Below are 21112 nucleotides of genomic sequence, written 5' to 3'. Positions count from 1 at the left end.
TCGGTCAAATAAATGCTAGCACTTCATCCCGGACTGTACGACGGGCCGGAGAGCAGGCGGGCACGGCGAGGGGTAAAGGCGAGTGTAAAAGTAATGAGATACAGGTTACGGTTCACTAAACATTTGTACAAGATGACAGTATCTGCGGGGCTTTCACTTCCGCGCTTTGATCTTCGCTGCCGTCAATGGGCTCCCGGCGAATCGCAGTTTGGGAGCGCCCGAGAAGCCTGGCTAAGTTAATACAGTTCAAAGATGTGGTGTTAGACGCACATTAGGTGATAACACAGCCCAGTTTAAAAATAGGATGCCGTAGAAGAAAGCAAGAGGAAAATGGGGTTATATAATGGTGTGGACAATTATTGATAGGTTTGAATCAAGGTTACAAAAATGCAAAATAAAACAAAAGTGCATTTAAATGTTTTTCATTACACAAAATTTACTTTAAACCATTTACTAATTTACTATGTCACAAAGCAGTAGTTTTCAAGTTAACGACTGGTAATCCCAGGGCTGAAATTACCCAAATGATTCTACTGAAGGTGTATGGAGTTCAAAAATACAATGGAGCACTTCCTGTATAACCACATGACCTCAGAAGGTGGAAGTGGGGTGGAGTGTTTTCTGTTTAAGAAAAGAACACAGCCTACAAATGCAGGGTTTGTGTTTTTATGGCCAAGAGATCTAAGATACAAGAAACTTGCAAAGTAATTAGGGCATTACAATCGCATTTTTACCCATTTTTGTAGCTATTATCTTGCCGTCTATGTAGCTTGAAGTTTGGGAGTTGTTTTGATTCAGTGTTTTAAAGGTGCACCATGTAACTTTGCTTGTGGCGTTTCCATCGCCTGAAAAGCTACATGGAGATGTTATTGTTTTGCCTTGATTATTCTACAGCATGAAAATAAACTTGGTACAATGGAGACGGGTTAATGTTTAGATCTATGGAGAAGCAAGCATGCACATAGTAAGAATTCATGTTTTTAAAAGTATCTTTGGGCTACATACCTGTAAAATAACAAATGCAAGGGTTGTTGAATGACCCAAAGTGGAACATTTCAGACAAAAATATAGTCTCCATGGAGACAGTAGCACTCACCAAATTAGAAGTTACATGGTGCACCTTTAATAATGACTACTATAACAAACTGAATAGTTGACTGTAGTTGAGTGTCAGAGGTGAGATCAGAGGTGTCAGAGGTGGGATCGAGTCATTATTTTGCAAGCCTAAAGTAGGTCTCAACTGTTTGACTTCAAGTCCAAGTAAATGAATCGAATGAATAATGCTCTGTAGACATATGTCTGTGAAAGGTTCTACATAAATAAAAACTGATTTACTTACTTTTTAAATGTCTTGTCAAGATCTTAGTGTGAATCATTATGGTCAGAATAGAGAGGATTCAGATTTAAAAAGAACTAAATAATAATAATAAATAATAAAATTATTTTGTCATGAAGGATCATGTTCTGTCTAGTTCCCTCTGTTTTACTTCATTGTACTGTATTTATACTGTATTGTTATATTAAATAACATATATAACATATATATATTACATAACATATATTATTATTGTTATATTGTATTGTATATTACTGTAGTACATTTGAGGATACCATATCACAGTACTTCAGTTACATTCAAAGTAGTAGTAAGTGGGAGGGACATGTTCCAGTTTGTTCCTGTAAAATTAAGCACCACATGTAAGTATTTTCTAAAAACATATATTTTTTTAGGGGAAGCATCAAGTCTTCTCAAGTCACAGGCCTCAAGTCTGAGTCCTGTCACAAGTCACTGACCTTCAAGTCCAAGTCGAGTCCAAGTCCAAGTCTTAGTCCATTTTATTAAGTCAAGTCTCAAGTCCTAAAAATAGTGACTCAAGTCTGACTTGCAAGTCCCCACCTCTGGCTGTAGTACTGGTGATTTTCCAAACAAAGCATTGACATCTCCATAGAGACAAGCAGGTGGTGAAACCTTCACCAGATCACTGTTGCATATTTTGATGGACTGACCATTTTGGATCGATACAATTTAACTAATAACTAATACAGGTGCAGTCTAAATATAAAGAGTTATGCAAGATCCAAACATAACTAAGCATGAATCCCTAGAACACATGTAATCTCAAAGTGCAAAATCTTGTTATTGTTAGAAGTAAATGGAGCTATCAGCATCGCCTGAACACATGCTGCTTCTAAAGTGACAATGTTCTACATATCACTTTCAACACATTTGGAGCTATCTATTATTCTGTCTGGATTGTGTCAAAGCTTCTGTGGTAACATCTATCATCTCTTACTTTAAGACTCCTACCTGGGAAATACACTCGGAATGCCTAGCAGCATATTCCCAACAGTAATGTCAAAATGATAAAGAAATCCAAGAGAGCCGAAAATATAGTCGGAGGCGTGTCAATCGATAACGCCATTCTCTGAGCACTAAAGTCATTATGAAAGCGGTTTGAATAAGAGGAGCAGATATGAGTAAACCGTGTTCTGTAGACGGGGCTTAGGGGAGGTCTAGCGCCAAAGACAGCCGCGCCGTGACTGCCGTGCTTGACAGATGTGATTTTCTCTTCTTAATTGATTTTTCTGGTGGATTGCAGAGACAGAAAAACAGGCGGTACTCCGCACATGCTTTTGTGATGGGGAGCAACATGGGAGCGCCATCTCCCCGCCGCGACACCTCAGCGGGCTTCCTACCTGCCACATGGAAAATCAGCCAAGACTTCGCTTTGAATCAATGGCAAAGTAATAGACAGAAGAAAAGATTCCACCAGTGTTAGTCCGGAGAGAAAGGTTTGACGGTTCCTGAAAAGTTGTTACTATGAGCAGTCGCAACAGTCCGCTCTTCATCGTCTTCTCAAACTAAGCCCAAGACGGATAATAAAAAGCTACCTTGTCAAACTAGTTTGTGGGTGGAGACAGGACGCATCATCAACAATGGAACTGTGAAAGAAGTGAATTTGAGAATGTGAAAAATTATTTATTTATTTTGTTTTGTGATTTCTGAAAATGACAAACATTCTAACCTGAAGTATTTTCATAAAAACTTTCAAACCGTAGTCTAACTTCTGTATGTTGCTAAAGATTGTAAATGGAGTGTTGCATTTTATAAAATAAAGATACAATATTAGTGTTGTCACGATACTGAAACTAGACTTTGATATTAAGGTATAGACTCAATGCTCAGTACCGATTCTGATCCCGCAATGATAATTAAAACACTCTTTCTTTAGATAGATAGATAGATAGATAGATAGATCGCTAGATACGTTATTATTCACATTTAGATAATAGAATGTAATTTTCAACATTAATATTACCACATGGTCTTATCATTAATTTATCTGTACTTAGCTTACATGTGACAGCAAATAAAAGTCTGAGTTCAAACTATTAGAAATGCTGTGAATGCCATAAAACAATAGAAAACAGAAGAAACTAAATATGATCTTTTGTTGAAGACATGTTAAACAAATAGTATTAGACACAAGAACCATTGTAGTTTTGCACAATCTCCACAAACACCTCAAAATGTTGACGTGAGCGCTGCTAGTGACAGACTGACAGGCAACAAACCAAGTGTGACAGATTCTAAAATCGCATTAAGTAAAATAAGAAACAGGGCCATGGAGTGAGTGAAAGGCAGAGGAGGGAGGCAGAGGAGGGAGGGAATCGTCTGAAGTTTGGGGCTGGCCAACCTGACAGACTAAGTGTGACATTAAATCTGTCTGTGAGCAGGAAATACGGCGGATATGGCAGAAAAAATAAGAAAAATGCAACACCTGAACTCTTTTATCTCATGTGGAGGCTGAGGAATTAATGGAAAAGGGTAGGATGTTTTTTAGAAGTTAGAAGTTTCTTGAAAGCTCAAAAAATAATTTTAAATGGACACCGATACGAATAATTTGAAGATTTGGTTAGGCATCATCTCCTCAGGTTAAATCACAACTTTCAACTGAGCTGTAGTTCTTTGCCTGAATAACTATTTGTTATGAATTAAGCCTTTGTTCATTCTTTATTAAGACTAATCAAAGTGTGGTTACTATAAAATGAAAACTGAAAATGGTAAAACATATACATTCTGTTTTACTACCAAAATTACCATAACATTATTTCATACTGACTATACCTTATGTTGGTGTTGTTTGTTAAATGCACTGTGCGTATGATTTGTTTATATCAGCTTTCTGATTGATATAACAAGATTTTTCTCTCTCAAAGTCACGTCCATGTCCTTTAAAGGTCCTGTATCATGCAAAATTGACTCTTAGCCATGTTACCTCATCAAAAACACCCCTGGAGTTTTGTCTTGTTTCATTTACACATTTTTGAGTAATCCTTTATTATTAAACTGTCTTCATCTCCAGAGCTCAAAATGCTCTTTTGATGTAAATGAATGGTAGTTAGTAACAGCTACCTTTTACCTTTAGTTCAGTAGAAATGGGCAATTTGAGGGCCAGATTTATCCAAATGATAATAAAGAAGGTGTATGGAGTTTAAAAACGCAGTGGATCCATGTATGTTTTTGAAGAGGAGACAACATTATAACAAAGATCAATAAATAGCATAATAAGGGTCCTTTAACATATTTGAACAAACACACTCTAAATAAGTTGGAAATGACACCACAATAAAGCTAAACAGGATAGAAAGACCCATAAAAAGAAAGCATCCATTGTAAATTCATGAAGACAATTCAATGTTCTATTCGGTTGTGTAAAAAAGACATATACTTCCCCCCTGTACATAACATAAGTTCAAAAGGGCGGGTGACCTTAAGCAGTGAACAAACTAAGCCATCTCCCAGTAGTAAATATTATTCCTTTACAACACTCTTTGTTGCCATTTTAATACAGTGCAGCGGTATAATGAGGCTGCCAACCACATAAAAAATAGAAAAATAAAAAACAGAACAAAAGCAGTAATAGAAATTAATTTGTTTGTGGAGAATGCTGTCTGAGAGTGTCTCGCTGAGTGATGTGCCATCTGTCACACAAAACAAAGACGCCCAATTGGAGAGTGAAAACAGAGAAATCTTTTTTTTTTTTCCTTTTTTTTAGCTTAAGCAACAGAGCAGCTAGTGCCTGAGGAGTAGCAACGCCGCAGACAGCACCTAATCAAAATTTAACTGTTGTTTTGTGCACGTAGAGCCTGGAGAGTGGCTGCTTTTAATCAATATTCAACCTGAGGACAGAGCACCTGCACTGGCCCCTGCGGCAACAGATGAGCTTCGTGATGATCACCAGTGAAAAGTGCATGTTCTGCTATGGGTTCACCCATTTCTGAAGTCTATTTGATACTGCTCCATGCCAAGCTACCCCGAGTCCCTCTACCGCCTCTCTACCATTTTTGCCTTAACTTCAAAACCTCCCCTTTCCCGTCTCCCGGCCCCTCTAAATCAGCATAATGCATTTTACATTCCATTGTTGAAATAGCATTTGACGCAGTGGAGTTATGTGCTGCCAAAATAAACCACAATTAAGCCCAAAGGGGAGCCCCGTTTCTCTCGCTTAAGCTTTAATCCAACAGGCCAATACTTATCGCCTTGCCCCATATGTGCACTTTTACGCCATGCAAATGATGCTCAAAACTGTGCCAGCCGACTGCAATCACCTGTTGTTACAGTGCAGTACAAAGAGTGGCCTGGGCACTGGTAGGAACCCCCCTGCAGCCAATGGGCTATAGCCTGTGTAATGATGGCCGCATGCATATGGATGAGCCTTGTGGTGATTGACAAGAGAGATAAACAATAATAACAAGCTAGGTTCCTTGGGAAAAGTCCTATGAGACCTGGCGGAAAGGTTGTTGCCATGGCGAGGTGAGGGGAAGGCTCCTCTCCCTGACACTGAGAGGATGCTGTCGGGCTGCGATATGATCCTACGTGGCTACTCTGTGCACAATTACAATTATTTAAATGTCACTACATACACAATGTCTCTTTTAGGGTTATCAACTGAATTATGAGCGTCTCTTTCAGGCTGTGAGAATACATTTCTGTAGTCAACACTTTAAATTTAAGCAAAACAATTGTTTTTTAAAAGAAACAATGTGGAATGGGAAAGTTGACTGACAACAAAGTTTAGTTGCAGAACTTCTGTAAACATTTTAGTTGGTCTTAAACTTGGCAACACCTGGGAATCTGCTTATCAAGTCACCAGTGGCTGGTTTAAGCATAACATTTTCTTCAGCTGTTTTCTCTACTTACATTGACACCAATCCAACGATATACCAAAACAACTGTGACAGGAGGACTCTTCAACCGCACGGTATCATATATTCACCAAATAAGAATGGGCTACTATTTATTTTAAATGTAAAAATACCACATTCAGTGATTTCTCCTTGAAGGATGCAGTTTGTGTTTACTTATGAAACATTACTGAAATCCTTGCGCTGTATTAGCACACAAGGTAGGGCAATAGTAATTACAAATGAATAGCGGCAGAGCGGTGTGAGTCATTAGCCTTTCCGTTTGAAAAGGAGACGGGGTAATGTAAAATACATTGGCAGACATTAAACATTAAGAAGCCACTCTGATATTCTGCAAAACAAGCCCCTGGGGCCACATCATGCGCTTACCACACACACCAAAAGGCGGGTGGGCTCAAACATTTAGTGATAACTAACTCATATTAGACAGCCGATCACATGGCTCTGCTGGGTCGAAGAGGACCATCTACAATGTCTACAATAAATCAAATAACACCGTGATCCATTCAGGCATCACATTTTTAACCTACGTAGACAGACTAATACACACTACACAGCTGATATGCTATGGTATAGGCATGATCAAATTCTCAGCCATTTCAGAGCATAACATTAAACTGTATAAATTGTGCAAGAGGAAAGACATTGTTCCTTCAGACTAATTAAATAGATATTTGCATGTATTTGATATGACTCACAGTAAGAAAAGCAACAGCCTTTGTTTTTATAAGATTAAGGCTGCATTACATTAAGAATAACTAACACAGAAAGCAGTTCTTGTTACAATTAAGGCACAAAAGAATGCAAGGAGCAGACAACGCGAACATATGTCACATACTAAATTAAAAGTGTTGTGGCAGATCTTGTAATGTCTTTGCATTGAAACGAGGCATTTAATTGTATGCTGTTGAATTATGTAAGATGAAACGTAGTTACAATTATAAATTAAGGTTACAGATTTTTTTATTTTTTTTCTAGTACCGATCTGTCAGTTTCTTGTTTCCATGAAGATTACATTTTTGTTTTCTCCTGCTCCACAGTACAGCATTAAATGTATATAGCTTGCATTGTTCAATTGCAATAAAACCATGTAATAATGTTTATGTGTTTAATACCATAGTATGGAACATTCCAGACAAAATAGAAACATGTCCGTGAAGACAAGTTGGTGGAATGCTGTTACCTCCTCCAAAACGTACCTGGAGTTGTGTTTTGCTTCATTCACACATGTTTGAGTAACCTTAGTCTGTCTACATCCCCAAAGCTCAAAATGCTCTGTTTCACATTGTGATGTCATGAAGCGGTAGTTTTCAAGTTAAAAACTTTCTTTTACCTTTCGTTAAAGTAGAGTTTGACAATCCCAGGACTGAAATTATCAAAATGATCCTAGTGAAGGCGTATGGAGTTTAAAACACAGTGGAGCATGTGTCTTACCACATGACATCACAAGGTGAAACAGAGTGTTTTCAGTTTAAACATGTAAGATATGTGTGTTAAATGTGTGAATGAAACAAAACACAACTCCAGGTATTAAAATACAAAGATCAACCTTGTCCCACCGTAACACAATATTCTGTATAATATAGGTCTTAAATAAAAGGTCTTGTAGAATGTCTACATGTTTCAACCTATGGAGGTCTACATCAGGGCTTATAAATTTTATCCCACATCTTTGTATGTAAGTGATAGTCACTTGTCCTAGAGAAGCACCTTATCTTACACTAACTCACACACATCTTGGTGAATCAAGTCCAGATATGTTTTAGATGAGATAACAACATAGTAACAGATCATAAAATAGCATAATATAGGCCCTTTAATTACTATACCTTAAGTAGTGAGTGAGAGACGTAAAGCACGCGAGCTGCTGATTACAACCATGCATTTACAAGGCTTACAGCTAATAACATGACCTCCTTGTTGTCTTTTGGCATGAACCGTTAAGGGCTGAGGACCAACTACCATCATTATTCCGGTTAAGGCTTGTCCCTGTGGCAAAACCAAAGTGTTGTCAAAGAGTTGGGAGAAATTAGAGGCTACAAGAATGGGAGCCAACTTAAGTGTGCAACAACAAGGTCACCGGCATGTCTGAAATTCCAAAACAGCACTGGAGGGGTCTCGGAATACTTTAGTGCCAACCCCAAACAATACAGCAAGGTGCCCGCTACTATTCTGGACACATGTCTGACTCGATGCCATGCAAACAAGGCCTCGCAACTCTTCTTTTTAGTCTAGGCCAACAATAGTCAGGTCTGTCAGCTTTTATAACGCTAAGACCTCTTGCCAAGCTTTTTTTTTCACAATCTGTTTTTTACACAACCAGTATTCATTGTTGTCCACTGTCCTTCTCATCTCATTGTTAGTTGACTCTTCAGAGGCAGCCATGTTGACGCTTTGAATTTATTAACCCAATGGACAAAAGTGACCTCTGTCCATTATTGCAGTCATGAATAGGCAAATGAAATTAAAAAGTCAGTGAGAAAAAACTCAACACACACAAATGTGGACGCTATGATCAATAACACAGTTATGGGTGATTACAAAAACACGCAACAACATATAAATTTGCATTTGCGAGACACAATGCATAAGCAATGGGTATGTGAAGGGAAATTGCTTAGATTGGTATGGAGAGGCGGATGAATAGACAAGGCCGTGTCTGTCTGCCAGCATTCAGGGATGTGTAAATCATTCAGGAGGAGCTGATGGGCCCTAATGCAGAATAAGAACAGCCAATCAAGAGCTATCTATCCGAGGTGCCAGGGTGAAACATCGGAGGGGTACTTCAAGGCCGACGCAATTGCCACATTGTGCTGACAAATCATTGCATTAGACTTGTCCGCCAACTGGGGAGATGATAAGATGGAGTTTTGTAATTTGAGATGCATTGTGGGCGCATGTCGCTTCTGTGCTGCTGTTATCGACGTTGACTGTTTTTTGTTTTTGATCTGGGTGAAGTTTAGAAAAGCAGTGCTAAAGTTTGCCTGGCTGCTGTACCCTTCAATGTTCATTTTCAACCAATAGGCGATAGAGTCAAAGCAAAACTGGCAAGAAATGCTAAGAAACAATGTAGGTTTAGTTGTTAATGATTCTGCTCAACAAAAGAAAAGCACAGTACCTGGAGAAAACTGGCTAGTTTTGATGTTGCTCCTAAGAGAATTCCAGACGTACAGAGAATCAATTAATCAACATAAAAAACATACAACATCAGTGTAATTCCAGCTCTCACTGTCTGTCTACACTGGTGTATTAATGTGAGTGTGAATGGGTGAGTGATTCTTTGTTGTAAAGCGCTTTGAGTACCTTGAAGGTGGAAAAGCGCTATATGAAAATGTGACTTACTAGCACATAAAAATGTGACCATATACAATGACTGACTTGACCTTTGACCTCCAAAATGGTAGTTAAAGTACTGTACATGATGTGCTTTGAGAAAACATATTTAGGGAGATTTTATACTGCTCAAACTAATTTAAGTAGGTGTAATGAAAAACAAATCATATTTGGTGAAACCTGCTTTTGACTTTGATGAGTCACAAACACTGCACCTTTCACTGAGAAAACTGAGTTACTGTAAATTTCACTATAAGATTTCTCTAAAACGTGGGACCAAGTAGAGTCATAAAATTTTGTTAGCAAATAAAATAGTGATTTGATTTGGTTAGAAATAAAGTTTGAAGTCATATGCAGGTATTATGAAGCCGCCCCCACCCTCTGCAACACACACCCACAACCCATCAGGAACTCATTACAGAGCTTCAAGTCACTGCTCAAAACCAACTCTGCATTTTCATAATATGATGCTTCATTATCTCTCATTCTCTTTCAACGTGTCTTTATTTTCCTTGCCTTTGAGTGTCCAAAAACTCTTCACTAAATCTACTATACAATATTACTGCAATTTCAGCTCCAAAGGAAATATTGAATGGGGTTCCTTTTGTGTTACCAGTATTAAAGCGCTCAGATTATGCTATTTTCTGATTTATGTAATAATGATGTTTCCTCATCAAATACATACAGGAGTTTTGTTTAATTTTATTCACAAGTTTAACACAAGCACCCTGCATATTTAGGCTGAGTTCTTCTCCGAAACAGAAAACACTCTCTTCACCATGTGAGGTCATGTGGTAATACAGGTAGTGCTCCACTGTGTTTTCAAACTCCATACACCTTCAGTAGAATAATTTGGATGGTTTCAGCCCTAGAATTTCCAATATCTACTAAAAAAAAAAAAAAAAAAAAAAAAAAAAAGGTAAAAGGTAGCTGTTAACTTAAAAATGACCGCTTCATGACATCACAAGGTGGAACAGAGCATTGCGAGCTTTGGATATGTGGACAGACTAATAATAAAGGATTACTCCAACACAACTCCAGGTATGTTTGAGGAGGTAACAACATTCTAACATCTAACATTTCACAAGAGACAATTTTGAATAATATTAGGACCTTTAAGTACACTTTTTTCTTGTATTTAATTTTTTTCTCAATTTATATAGAGAGCCATTGTAAGTGATTGCACCTTTTTGTCATTTTACAAACACTGATTAAAGATGACCCAAAACGTACTGAAATATGCATGCTTTCACTTTAAGCAAACATAGACTGGGTAGGTGCAGCTGTGCCCCCGTGCGCACTTATCCGTGTGGATAAATAGTGATTGGCGTGCAGTTCAAAGTGGGTGGTGTATGCGATTAATCAGCATAATGAGCGTAGATGAGCGCGGTGCAGATGGAGCCCACGCTTAGGCCTGTGTCAAGCAGCAGGCAGTCTCCGTCGCTCCCCCACTGCCACCAGACTGTGCTACCAGGACGGACGACATCACTGTGCTCCAAGCTGTCCATTCTAAACTATAGCAGAACCATTTGCACAATAGTATTTTGTACTCTTGTATTTACTCATTCATTGTATTTATGTATTTATTCATGTATTGTTTTTTGAACAGGGTATCACAGTGTCTATGGTCTAGGCCAGGGGTCAGCAACCGGCGGCTCTTTAGCACTCCCCTAGTGGCTCCCTGGAGCTTTTTCAAAAATGAGTGAAAATGGAAAAGGAATGATTTTTTTTGTTGTTGTTTTAATATGGTTTGTTTAGGGGTAAAACCCTCATTCATCTCTGGTCATGGATCTGATTTATCAGCTGTGTGCAAATGCAAAGACATTAAAAGTGTTTCAGCAGAACAAACAGATGAGCTGAAGCGGAGGGTGGTATCCGGTGCCTCCACCTGAAAAGCGCTTTCCCCGAAAAAAAAAAAAAAAAAAAAACACGTGCGCAGACGGACCGCTCAGAACAACATATAACGAACCAAACTGGATTCACGCTTCTGTCCAGATGCTTTGCACCACCTCGAAACCAGCTGCGGTCAAGCGCAGAGGACCGGAGCAGCCCGGACCTGTAGTCCACAGCGCATTCTCGCTTTTCCCGCACAGAACCAGCGCACAGATGATGACACGGAACCGCTCAGACCCAGTCCTTTGCGCGCTGGTCTTGCTCGCCCCCGTCTGGAACCAGGACATGGAGGACGAAGCCTCCGGACATTCTGACCAACACTGGACCCCCAGCCCCGTCTTGAGGAGCTGCGCGCTACAGTGACTGCTCCCGTGTGTTTGGCGCTGCTGCCCGAGCTCAGAGCTTCTGCTCCGGGCTGATGTTGCGTACAAAGTTCTACATGCTGCTGTTTTATGAGTGCTCCTATGCACAATCAGAAGAAATGCGACTGCTACTCTGAATGCTTCCATCATCGTCAAAGGAACAGGTAAACGTCGGTCGCACTTTCAGCGAGTCAGCTCCTAAAACTCCGTTTATCTCAGTTTACATGCGAACGTGAAACCAGAGTTTTTAGAAAGATTCGTTTTCAGAGGCGAATTCCCCGTTTGTAAACGATGTGAACAAACAAAGGGAAATGTCTCCGTTTTTAAAAATACCCATGTACGTGTAAACGGGGCCTAAATGACAAAGGAATAAACACTAACCACCTGATTTCAGTGGCTACAGACGGCGCACCGAGTATGATAGGGTCGCAAAAGGGGTTTGTGTAATCATGAATGCTCATTTTGTATTTGTAGCCAACTTAGTCATTTTAATAATCGGCTTATATAGCTAATATACTGACAGCCTATATTGCCGTCATATTAGGCTATCAGGCAGGCATGGTTTTTGTTTTTTTTGGGCCAATATGGCTCTTTGAACATTTTGGTTTGCCAACCCCTGGTCTAGGCTAATTTGCAACACCAGTCCCCAGAAAAACTTTTAACAGTTTAGACCAGGGGTGGGCAAACTTTCTGGCTCGCGGGCCACATAGGGTCCTAAAGTTTGACTGAAGGGCCAGACAGAAGACAGGACATAAAGTGTTAAGAGCTCAGATTCATTACATTCTTATTCACATTAACCTAGGACTTCAGACGCAGGCTACACTTTTCATCACTGCTGTGAAAGATTCAGAACACATAAAACTGTTGAGACCTGTTCCACTGCACACCACGAGTGAATGTATATCATTTTCGAATCTGATTGCAAACAGCTTGAAGACAAAGCTCACGCCAAACAACCACAGATATACACCTATTAGTGGGACAAAACCTGCCTCCAAAATGTTATAAACATTAATAATTACAACTCAGAGCCCATAGATTTCCTTGATTGATTTTTACCGACTCAAACTGGAAGCAGTGCAGTTTTATATCTTAAGGACCAACTACTTCACTCATGGTTCGAATAACTCCTGTAAGAACACTTTCCCAAAAAGCATTGCGGCCAACATAATACGCCGCAACTCGATGTATATATAGTGCGCCATCTACTGGGAAACGCTGGAAATGCATGACAAATAAAACATCAACAAGGTTTATTATTGTAATTTATTCCAGTTTGGCGGGCCGGATTAAAAGGTTTAAAGGGCTGCATACGGACCCCGAGCCGTAGTTTGCCCACCCCTGGTTTAGACTAATATATAAATTCACCCATGGCTTTTATAGACAAAGTTCACGTGTCTCCTTTAGTAATTACATGTCTGATTTCTCTTTAAAACCCAGTGTTTAAAGGAAACCTATTTTGCAAAACTGACTTTTCAAGGCTTTTAATAACCATGTTATAATTGTTTCCCTTTCCACCCACTTGAAGTTGCATTTAGTATGGTTCATGCATACTTGAGGAACCTTAAATCTCCTATATTCAAGATGTCATTGCTCCAGTCTACCTCCATTTATACCTCCATCCACTCATGCATGCCCACTTCTCTATACGTACTTTGTACTCCAATGTAATTTTCATACTTTTGTCCACAGGTGTCATACATTATAAGTAGCAGAAAAAAGGCGCATTCAGCTTCAGCTCAGGATTTAATTTAGTTAAATTCTATTATTATTATTATATTTTGAACCCAACATTAAAATTGTTAATTAACTGCAGATGTGCTTTAAATATTTACACACTAAACCTGATAATAATTCAGTAATAATGTTTTGCTTTATGCACATCATTTATCACATATTTATGCTGGCAAAGATTAAACTAATCAAAATGTCCTTTTTGGTAAGACTGCATCCATTTTAATTCTCGGCAAAGAATACAACATCATATTAAGATGTGGCTACTAATCAACATGTGATTGATGTGATAAGTAATTATAGCATGAAAAAAGATTTATTCATGGTTAAATCTGAGGTAAAAAGGCAAAATTCTAATGTGATTGGCTGCTTATAAAACCAGAGATCTCACAATATTTATGCTTTTGAAATTTAATCATAGTCACAGTTAGGGCTATGCTAGGTGTGAAAAGTAGGTTTGTTGGTTTATTTATTCATTAATTTCCTCATTGCTGAAGCATTGTGGAGGACCGATTAATTTGTAATCATGTTTTGGCTAATCTTGCTAGGTAATTATGTGACACTTGATGAGACTGTATACATACACTGTTGTAACGCCTTTGTGAATACTTGTACTCTCATCTGATCCAATAGTTACTTTGCATAACAACACTAGTTATGTAAGACTATTTTTCTCATTGTCCAGAGCAGACATTACATTAGTCTTCAAACGCTTATTTAAGCAGAAGCACTAGCAGCGTTAGCCGTAGCACACTTGCCAGATGTGTTCCGCCTTCTGCAGCGATAAGTGAACATGGGCCTCCCTCCGGACACTCTGACATTAGCTTAGCTCCCAGACGCTTAAGCTGACTCGCACACCAGCCCTCCAGAGGCTTGTTGAGCTCTCATTTTCGTTAGCTGCCTTATTGTGCTGCACCATACTTATTACACACTGAAAGCCCAGAGTGACAGAGAAGAAAGTGGGATTTTCTTAACTTGAAATTTGGTATTTTGTCACATGTGGAGAGCTGTGAAATGAAACTGTAATTTCCCTAAGCTGTTTTAGGCTTTACTTCTGTTTTGAATTAGAGATGTTGCTCTATATTGATCATTTGATTACTATTTGATATGTATTTTATTCTGTAATTGTTCAGATGGTAAAACTGTGAATAAATATACTTTATTGATATTGGATAAATATCATAAAAACACCCTTCCAGATATGAGGAGAACATGAAAACCAAGTAAGGTGTAGTATGTAACATTTCTGGTGGAGGGTCTGACACCTGTCTCCATGCCTGAATATTGCCTGGAATGTTCCACAGTGCGGTATTAACTGTATCTTTCTCAACAGAGACCAGGACATGTTACAGGTCAGATCTGTGGAGACCTATACACTGCAAGACAATGCATGTTTTTAAGCTAATTTGTAATAATCAAATTCACATCACCAGAAAAAAGCAGTGATTTACACATCATGAATGGTTTTCCACATTTGGAAAAGTGGGCAGGGTCTTCTTAGTGGTCACTTAAAACACAACAGCTTCTGGCAAAAGACCATGTGCCAATGTGTGATATTATCAGTTAGGGATTTTTTTTTAGACTGATGCTTTATTTCTGGAAAAAAGAAAAAGATATCTAGCAAGCCAGCTGCACTGCTATTTAGGACATGCTAAAAAATGAATAAAACTCAAAGTGGGAAAAAGCTCCTTCCCAAAGCAGTAGGGGTGTGCCATTTCATAACATACACTGTGCACTGTTCCAGACTTGCAGCCAATTAAAGGTTATCAGAGCTCAAAATAATAGTCCTGCAGGGCAGCTCTCTGGATAGTCCCGTCTAAAAATATATTGCCTTGCTCCCATTTACTATTCCCCGAGATCTTAGCAGTGAAGAGGATACAGACCTGCTCCTCTGCAAGTGTTGATAAACCATTTGGGAAAGGATTTAGACTGGGTATCATCACACAAGTAATTATTTTTGCTTTATTTTCCCAGGGTAGAAATGACCTGAGGACTCAAAGCAGTTCCAGAGCACCGCTTTAACTAAGGTTGCACCTGCTTTAAGAAATGAGAGGAAACATATTGCACATGTGGACTATTACCACAAAGCTACAGTCCTCTAAATATTAATCAGTAGCAAAAAACACTTAGGAAATACTTATGGGAAAAATGCAAAAAATAATCCAAAAAGTATCAGTAGTTAGAATAGTTAAAGTACCTTAATTTGCATTTAAAATTAAACACCTAAGACCATTACTCTTTATTATAGACTGCATAAAAAAGCGGACCAATCAACTGTGACGTCACTCCAGGCAAATGAAGTCAATCTAATAAAGTTATAGAGGCTGATGTGGAACCAAATTCCATATTTGGAATACTGACCACGAGTATCATGGCAACCAATCAGGACCAAGGGTGTTGAAGATAATGTTTCTTCTCACGCGCATTGCTGGTTTGACACAGGATGGAAGCTTAACAACGCTTTCAAGGTAGCATGAGCAACCTTGGAGAAAGAAGGTATCTCATCAGTTTGTTCTTAATGTTCAGATCTTTATTTATGGAAAAAAATGGCAAATAAAAATGCCAGGATCATGTAGAGTGGGTTAATACAAACATTTCTGAACCAAAATGATGAGCAGTTACACTAGAGCCAGAGTCGATGGAGCCGAAACTCACCCATGCTCACTTCCCTTGGAGCTAGAAGGTTAACTATGTCCATTTATGTACAGTATATACAGTCTAAGCTCTGCACAGACTACAACACACAACCCGGTTATACTCCATTATAGCGACTTTGCATTGCGACAAACAAATGTTTAATATTGATGATATGTTATGTGACTAAGGGTGGGTTTAGGATTAGAGTTAAGAGCTGGTATTTATTCGAACTTTGGGACAGTTATGCTAACCCAGTTTTGTTGTAACTTACTTAAATAAACTTTCTTTCTACAAATAATACATTGGAATACTTTATGCAACTACTACTCATAATGCTGTTATTGTTATTGCTAGATGTGCAGTGGTGAATAGTTGTAAAAGTAAAAGCATATTGTAAAAGATGTGCTCCGAAAGTATAATTCCTCATTAAAATCAATGTCATGGTCAAAAGTATATTGTCCACTGGTGACTTGCACAGCCTACTTTCAATGAATGCTTTGTGGAGAAAATAAAAATGGTGTAAAAAGAAGTAGCCTTTGGAAAACTCATCAATCACAGCAGAAGACAAAGAAAGGGGAAAGGGAGGTGGGGTTAGGAAAGGGTGCCAAGAGCGTCCTTCATCCTCCATTCTCAGAGTATGAATGCAGGGGTCTCAGCGTTGAAAGGGAGATGGACTCACCAATAACACAGCCACTTGAGAACACAGCAGCCACACAGATGAATAGACTAATAAGTTTGGTCATCGTGTGGAAATTGTAAAAATGTTTTGAAGGAAGTTGAGATTTTTGAAGAATTATCATCTGTGTTTGATAGTTGAAGGCATAAAAAAAACTAATTATAATTTGTGGCATTTATGAGTAAGATTCCCTGCATTGACCACATATGGGAATTTGTCCTTTGCCTTTGACTAATCTTTCAATTTAGTTTTTAAATTATTTATAGCCTTGGTTTACCAAAATACAGAATAAAATAATTTACTGTTATCAATCCAGGAGCCAACATTACACAAATTTGTCATTGCTAGAGAAATGCCACAGTATGCAACATTTAGCCCCAAAAAAATCCCTAAAAGAAAAGTATGTTTTCAATATTTTTGGTTGTGTTCATTGAACAAAACATAAGAAGAAAAACATTGTTTTCATGTAAATTGCTGTTCCTTTGGCTATAATCTGCCACAGTGGCATAAAATGTATCTATCTCCATGGAGAATGTTCTGAGGTATGGTTTTAACTTGTCACCTCCAGAAAGTTACCTACTATACCTTTAAAAGAGACCTACTGTGCTTGTGTCTGCTATGCGGTTATAATCTATGACATCCGTCGATCATTATGTTATCATTTGCCTTTTTGAAATCAAAATTTCCATAGTCATTTAAACCTATTTAATAAAAGAAACAAGGGTAGCTACAGATCACACTAGTGAGAGATTTTTTTTTTCCATTTGTAGCAAAAAATAATACAGAGCACTGCCGAATCCTACGCTTGTTGATAATTGATAAAGAAAATAAAACTGAAGAACAGAGCAGTGGTGAAAACTGGAATTGATTGGCAATATGGTGTCCTGAAAATAACAATTAAAGATCAATCAAACATGCTTGAATCACTCCAAATACAACTTGAGAGTCAAAATGAGAAAATAATAGGTCTGCTTTAACCATAATCAACCTTAAAGTGCAGATTAGCATACATTTACAATACAGATACTAAGACTAAAATAAACATATTCCATATCACCATATTATCTCATATTTTAATAAAAAAATGACCAGACCATTTTGAAACACAACTTCTAAAAATATTATGGTGTTGTTTACAGTGATCGGTGCCTCGATCTAAATGAATGGGATCTGTGCACACTGGCGCAGCATCCGTCTTACCTGGATGAGTGATTCGCTGAGCCGCTCCTCGTCCACCTCCAGCACAATGTCCCGGATCTCTTCATAAGGCAGGCGGAACGAGCCCAAGAAAATAGCTGTTGTGATGGAGAGAGAGAAGGGAAGAGTCATTTCCACTGCCTTAGAAGACCGTGGGGTTCAAAGAGACATTCCAGCACTCATCGGTCCTCACACAAAATGACCACACACCCAACTTGTCACAGAGGAACAAGCAACACACTCCCTGTACTTGCTCTAAGTCACCTTGACAAAAACAATACAGGAGGCATTTTGTGTATGATTCCGTAAAAGTTGTTTGCTATATTCAACAACAACTCTTAGTGAGAGTTTGTATTATTGAAGTATATCTATTACTGAAGTAGTAAAACAGCTGTATTGAAGTATTTTAGATTAGAGGTTCATTAAAGGCGCTGTACCAGATTTTTATTGTCTTAAAAACGTGAAAAACAGAACTAGTTAATTTTAAATGGTTTGCATTAGTGGGTTATTGCTCATTAATTATTCACCGCAATGAGTTTTCACATACATACATGCATATATATAGTTGTCTGCCGTAGTTTCATGTTATCTCTTTCAGTATTTCGGTGACGTATACTGATCATCCAAAAACTAACCCATTTCCCCTTTAACAATTCATAGTGTTTCAGAGTATGAGTCATGAGCATAGCTTGACATAATATAGTGCAATAGTACATAATGTAGTGCAATAATGGAACCACAAAACGGCAACTACAGTCTCCTCTAGAATTGAAAAAAAGCTAAGACAATGACTAAAAAGAGTGAGTATGAGTGGCGCCTCATGGACTAGTTGCACAACTGTTGTCTGCCATGTTGGAGGAGGCTTCAGTTTTGTTTTGGTAGATGCACTCGCCTGCACCCGCCTGCAGGGGACAGCCCAGTGGGCATTTTACTCTCTAGCTAAGGTGCCTCCACTGGAAACTGGAGCTGATGGCGTATCCAGGTGGAAGTCACAGGTGGAGCTTTGGTAATGAGTTGGAGGAGACTAGCACAACAGCTGCTGTTGTGCCGCGGCGCTGGGACCTGATGTCTGCATTCCATGTGTAACAAAGGGAGAGTTAACATAGTCATTTCTGCATACACAAAAGTACGCTTTACAAGGAGGAGTCAATGTATATTGTTTCTCTGTTAAGATTTAAGTAGCTTTGATAGTCCTGGCTGCGCAGTGTCAGTGATTCGTAGTACTACCCCTCACGCAATGGCATGACATAAATGAAAGTGCATTTAATCAAGCAGAACATGACATCCTTGTGTAGAGTCTCACATCCATAACACTGCAATATGTTCTATAGATTCTGTTTAGATAAAACAACAGCTGGATGTGAAATTCTCTTGGGGAAGGCTTGTCAAAAGAGATTCTCGCAAATGTTTGTAAATTACTAAGTGTAGCTGATGTGGGTGACAAAGAAGGCAGGTTAGATGTGAGACGTGCTAAAAGCCTACAGCAAAGAAAGAAATCCAAGTAACATTTGTTCTGTGTTGTCACTTCTGTATCTGCACCTGTTATCTGTCTTAATATTCACTTTATGTTCATTTTTAAATGTTCTGCACCTGTCAATGTCATACTAAAAGCTGTGGTGTTTATCTGAGTGAAAAGAGTAGAATTAAGTTGGGTTTACAGAGGTGGATCAGGCTGAACAATAGATCATCTTTGTGCAGTAACCAATTCACTGGGAGCCCACTTTTAGCTTAGCCGAAACGAGAGGTCTGGTAATTGTTGTTATTGTCAACGTATCCTATAGAGACACTAATACCAGGATTTCAATCGGCCTGCAGACTGTATTGTCTGTGTACCCATAACTCCATTTCACTTGTGCGTCTTTGGCAAAAAAGCTCCATTGTTGTCGAAAAATGATTAAAAACACATCACCAAGTCTCACGTCTGCGCGGGGTGACATTCTTGTCTTCATTGTGAACAGAAGGGAACACTATTTCCCTCTCTTGTACATCACTTAATGGTTTGTCAGATAAAGATTTTGCCTTACTTTTGACAACAAGCTGATGCCTTTTTTGGGGGGAAAAGAGTATTTTTTTTTCTCTATAACACAAGCCCATATCAGGTCAAAAAAACAACCAGACACTTCAAAAAAGCCATTACATTTAATATAATACATAGACATGGTTTGTAAATGGTAAAATGGTTGCAGCGTAGTGCCGTAGCTTAAAGGTGCATTATGTAATTTTTCTACCTGTTACAAATTGGATGTTATTTCTTTGCTTGGAATGTTCCAGTTTAATATCAAATGTATCCATCTTGCATGTATTCAGTTGTGATGTTTTTATTGCTTAAACCTTGAAATCTTACAATCTTACAGTGAGTGGGGTTGCCTCTCCACAGATCTGACCCATAACTTGGCCTGGTAATGCCACGTGCTATTGTCTCCATGGAGATAAGATACATTTATTGGAAAATTGTGGAATAACATGATCTCATATAGTATATACATATCATATATACAGGCAGCAGACCCTCCACTAAGAACACATAGTTACATAGTTCAAACCTGATTTAACTGACAACTAAATTTGAGTGAAATTATTTTAAACAAAAGCCATGTTATTTTGATCCAATTATTTTCACATATAGTGTGTATGCCCATGAATACACGCCATAACATATTACATCTTTCAATTGCAATTTGAAAAAAGTGAGAATTTCTACACTTATCTCTACTTTCTGCCATACTCCACAGACATCTGTCAGGGATGTAAACAAAGATGGCTGTGGCACCTCTCACATGTGTCACATGTGATACATGTACTGACATGTGTGGATGGCACATGCAGAGATGACAACACATGCACACACGTATCTTATTTTGATTTGAAGGTCATGGTCAAAGTAGCAAAAATATACTCACAAAGATTCTGTGCTGTTTTGCTGTCCAGGATTCGAAGCTCCTTTGCCTTTTTCTTGAACTGTTGCATTCTGCTGTCAGTATCATCCGTTGTATCCTTTTTAACTGGAAAGACAAAACAAGATATTTCAGGGTCATTTTGGTCATGGAATAGTAGTCAAAAACAAGTAAAC

General features: G+C 38.5%; 1 protein-coding gene across 7 annotated transcripts in view; it reads right to left on the bottom strand.

Moving 5' to 3' along the window:
• Window positions 1-21112, bottom strand: part of diaph2 (diaphanous-related formin 2) — a 424564-nt gene that overhangs the window by 215163 nt on the left and 188289 nt on the right. For all 7 annotated transcript variants that reach the window (XM_055158844.1, XM_055158843.1, XM_055158845.1 and 4 more), the window contains 2 exons: window positions 20943-21044; window positions 18046-18140 (listed from right to left, as the gene is read on the bottom strand). In XM_055158844.1, the coding sequence (XP_055014819.1) occupies window positions 18046-18140; window positions 20943-21044 (197 nt within the window). The remainder of the gene's footprint in view (window positions 1-18045; window positions 18141-20942; window positions 21045-21112) is intronic.

Source organism: Boleophthalmus pectinirostris, unplaced genomic scaffold (genome assembly GCF_026225935.1).
Source record: "Boleophthalmus pectinirostris isolate CB_2022bp ecotype Guang Dong unplaced genomic scaffold, ASM2622593v1 HiC_scaffold_23, whole genome shotgun sequence".
Lineage (NCBI taxonomy): Eukaryota > Metazoa > Chordata > Actinopteri > Gobiiformes > Gobiidae > Boleophthalmus > Boleophthalmus pectinirostris.
The sequence above is the reverse complement of the archived record's forward strand: the minus strand, read 5'-3'. Positions and strand labels throughout refer to the sequence as shown.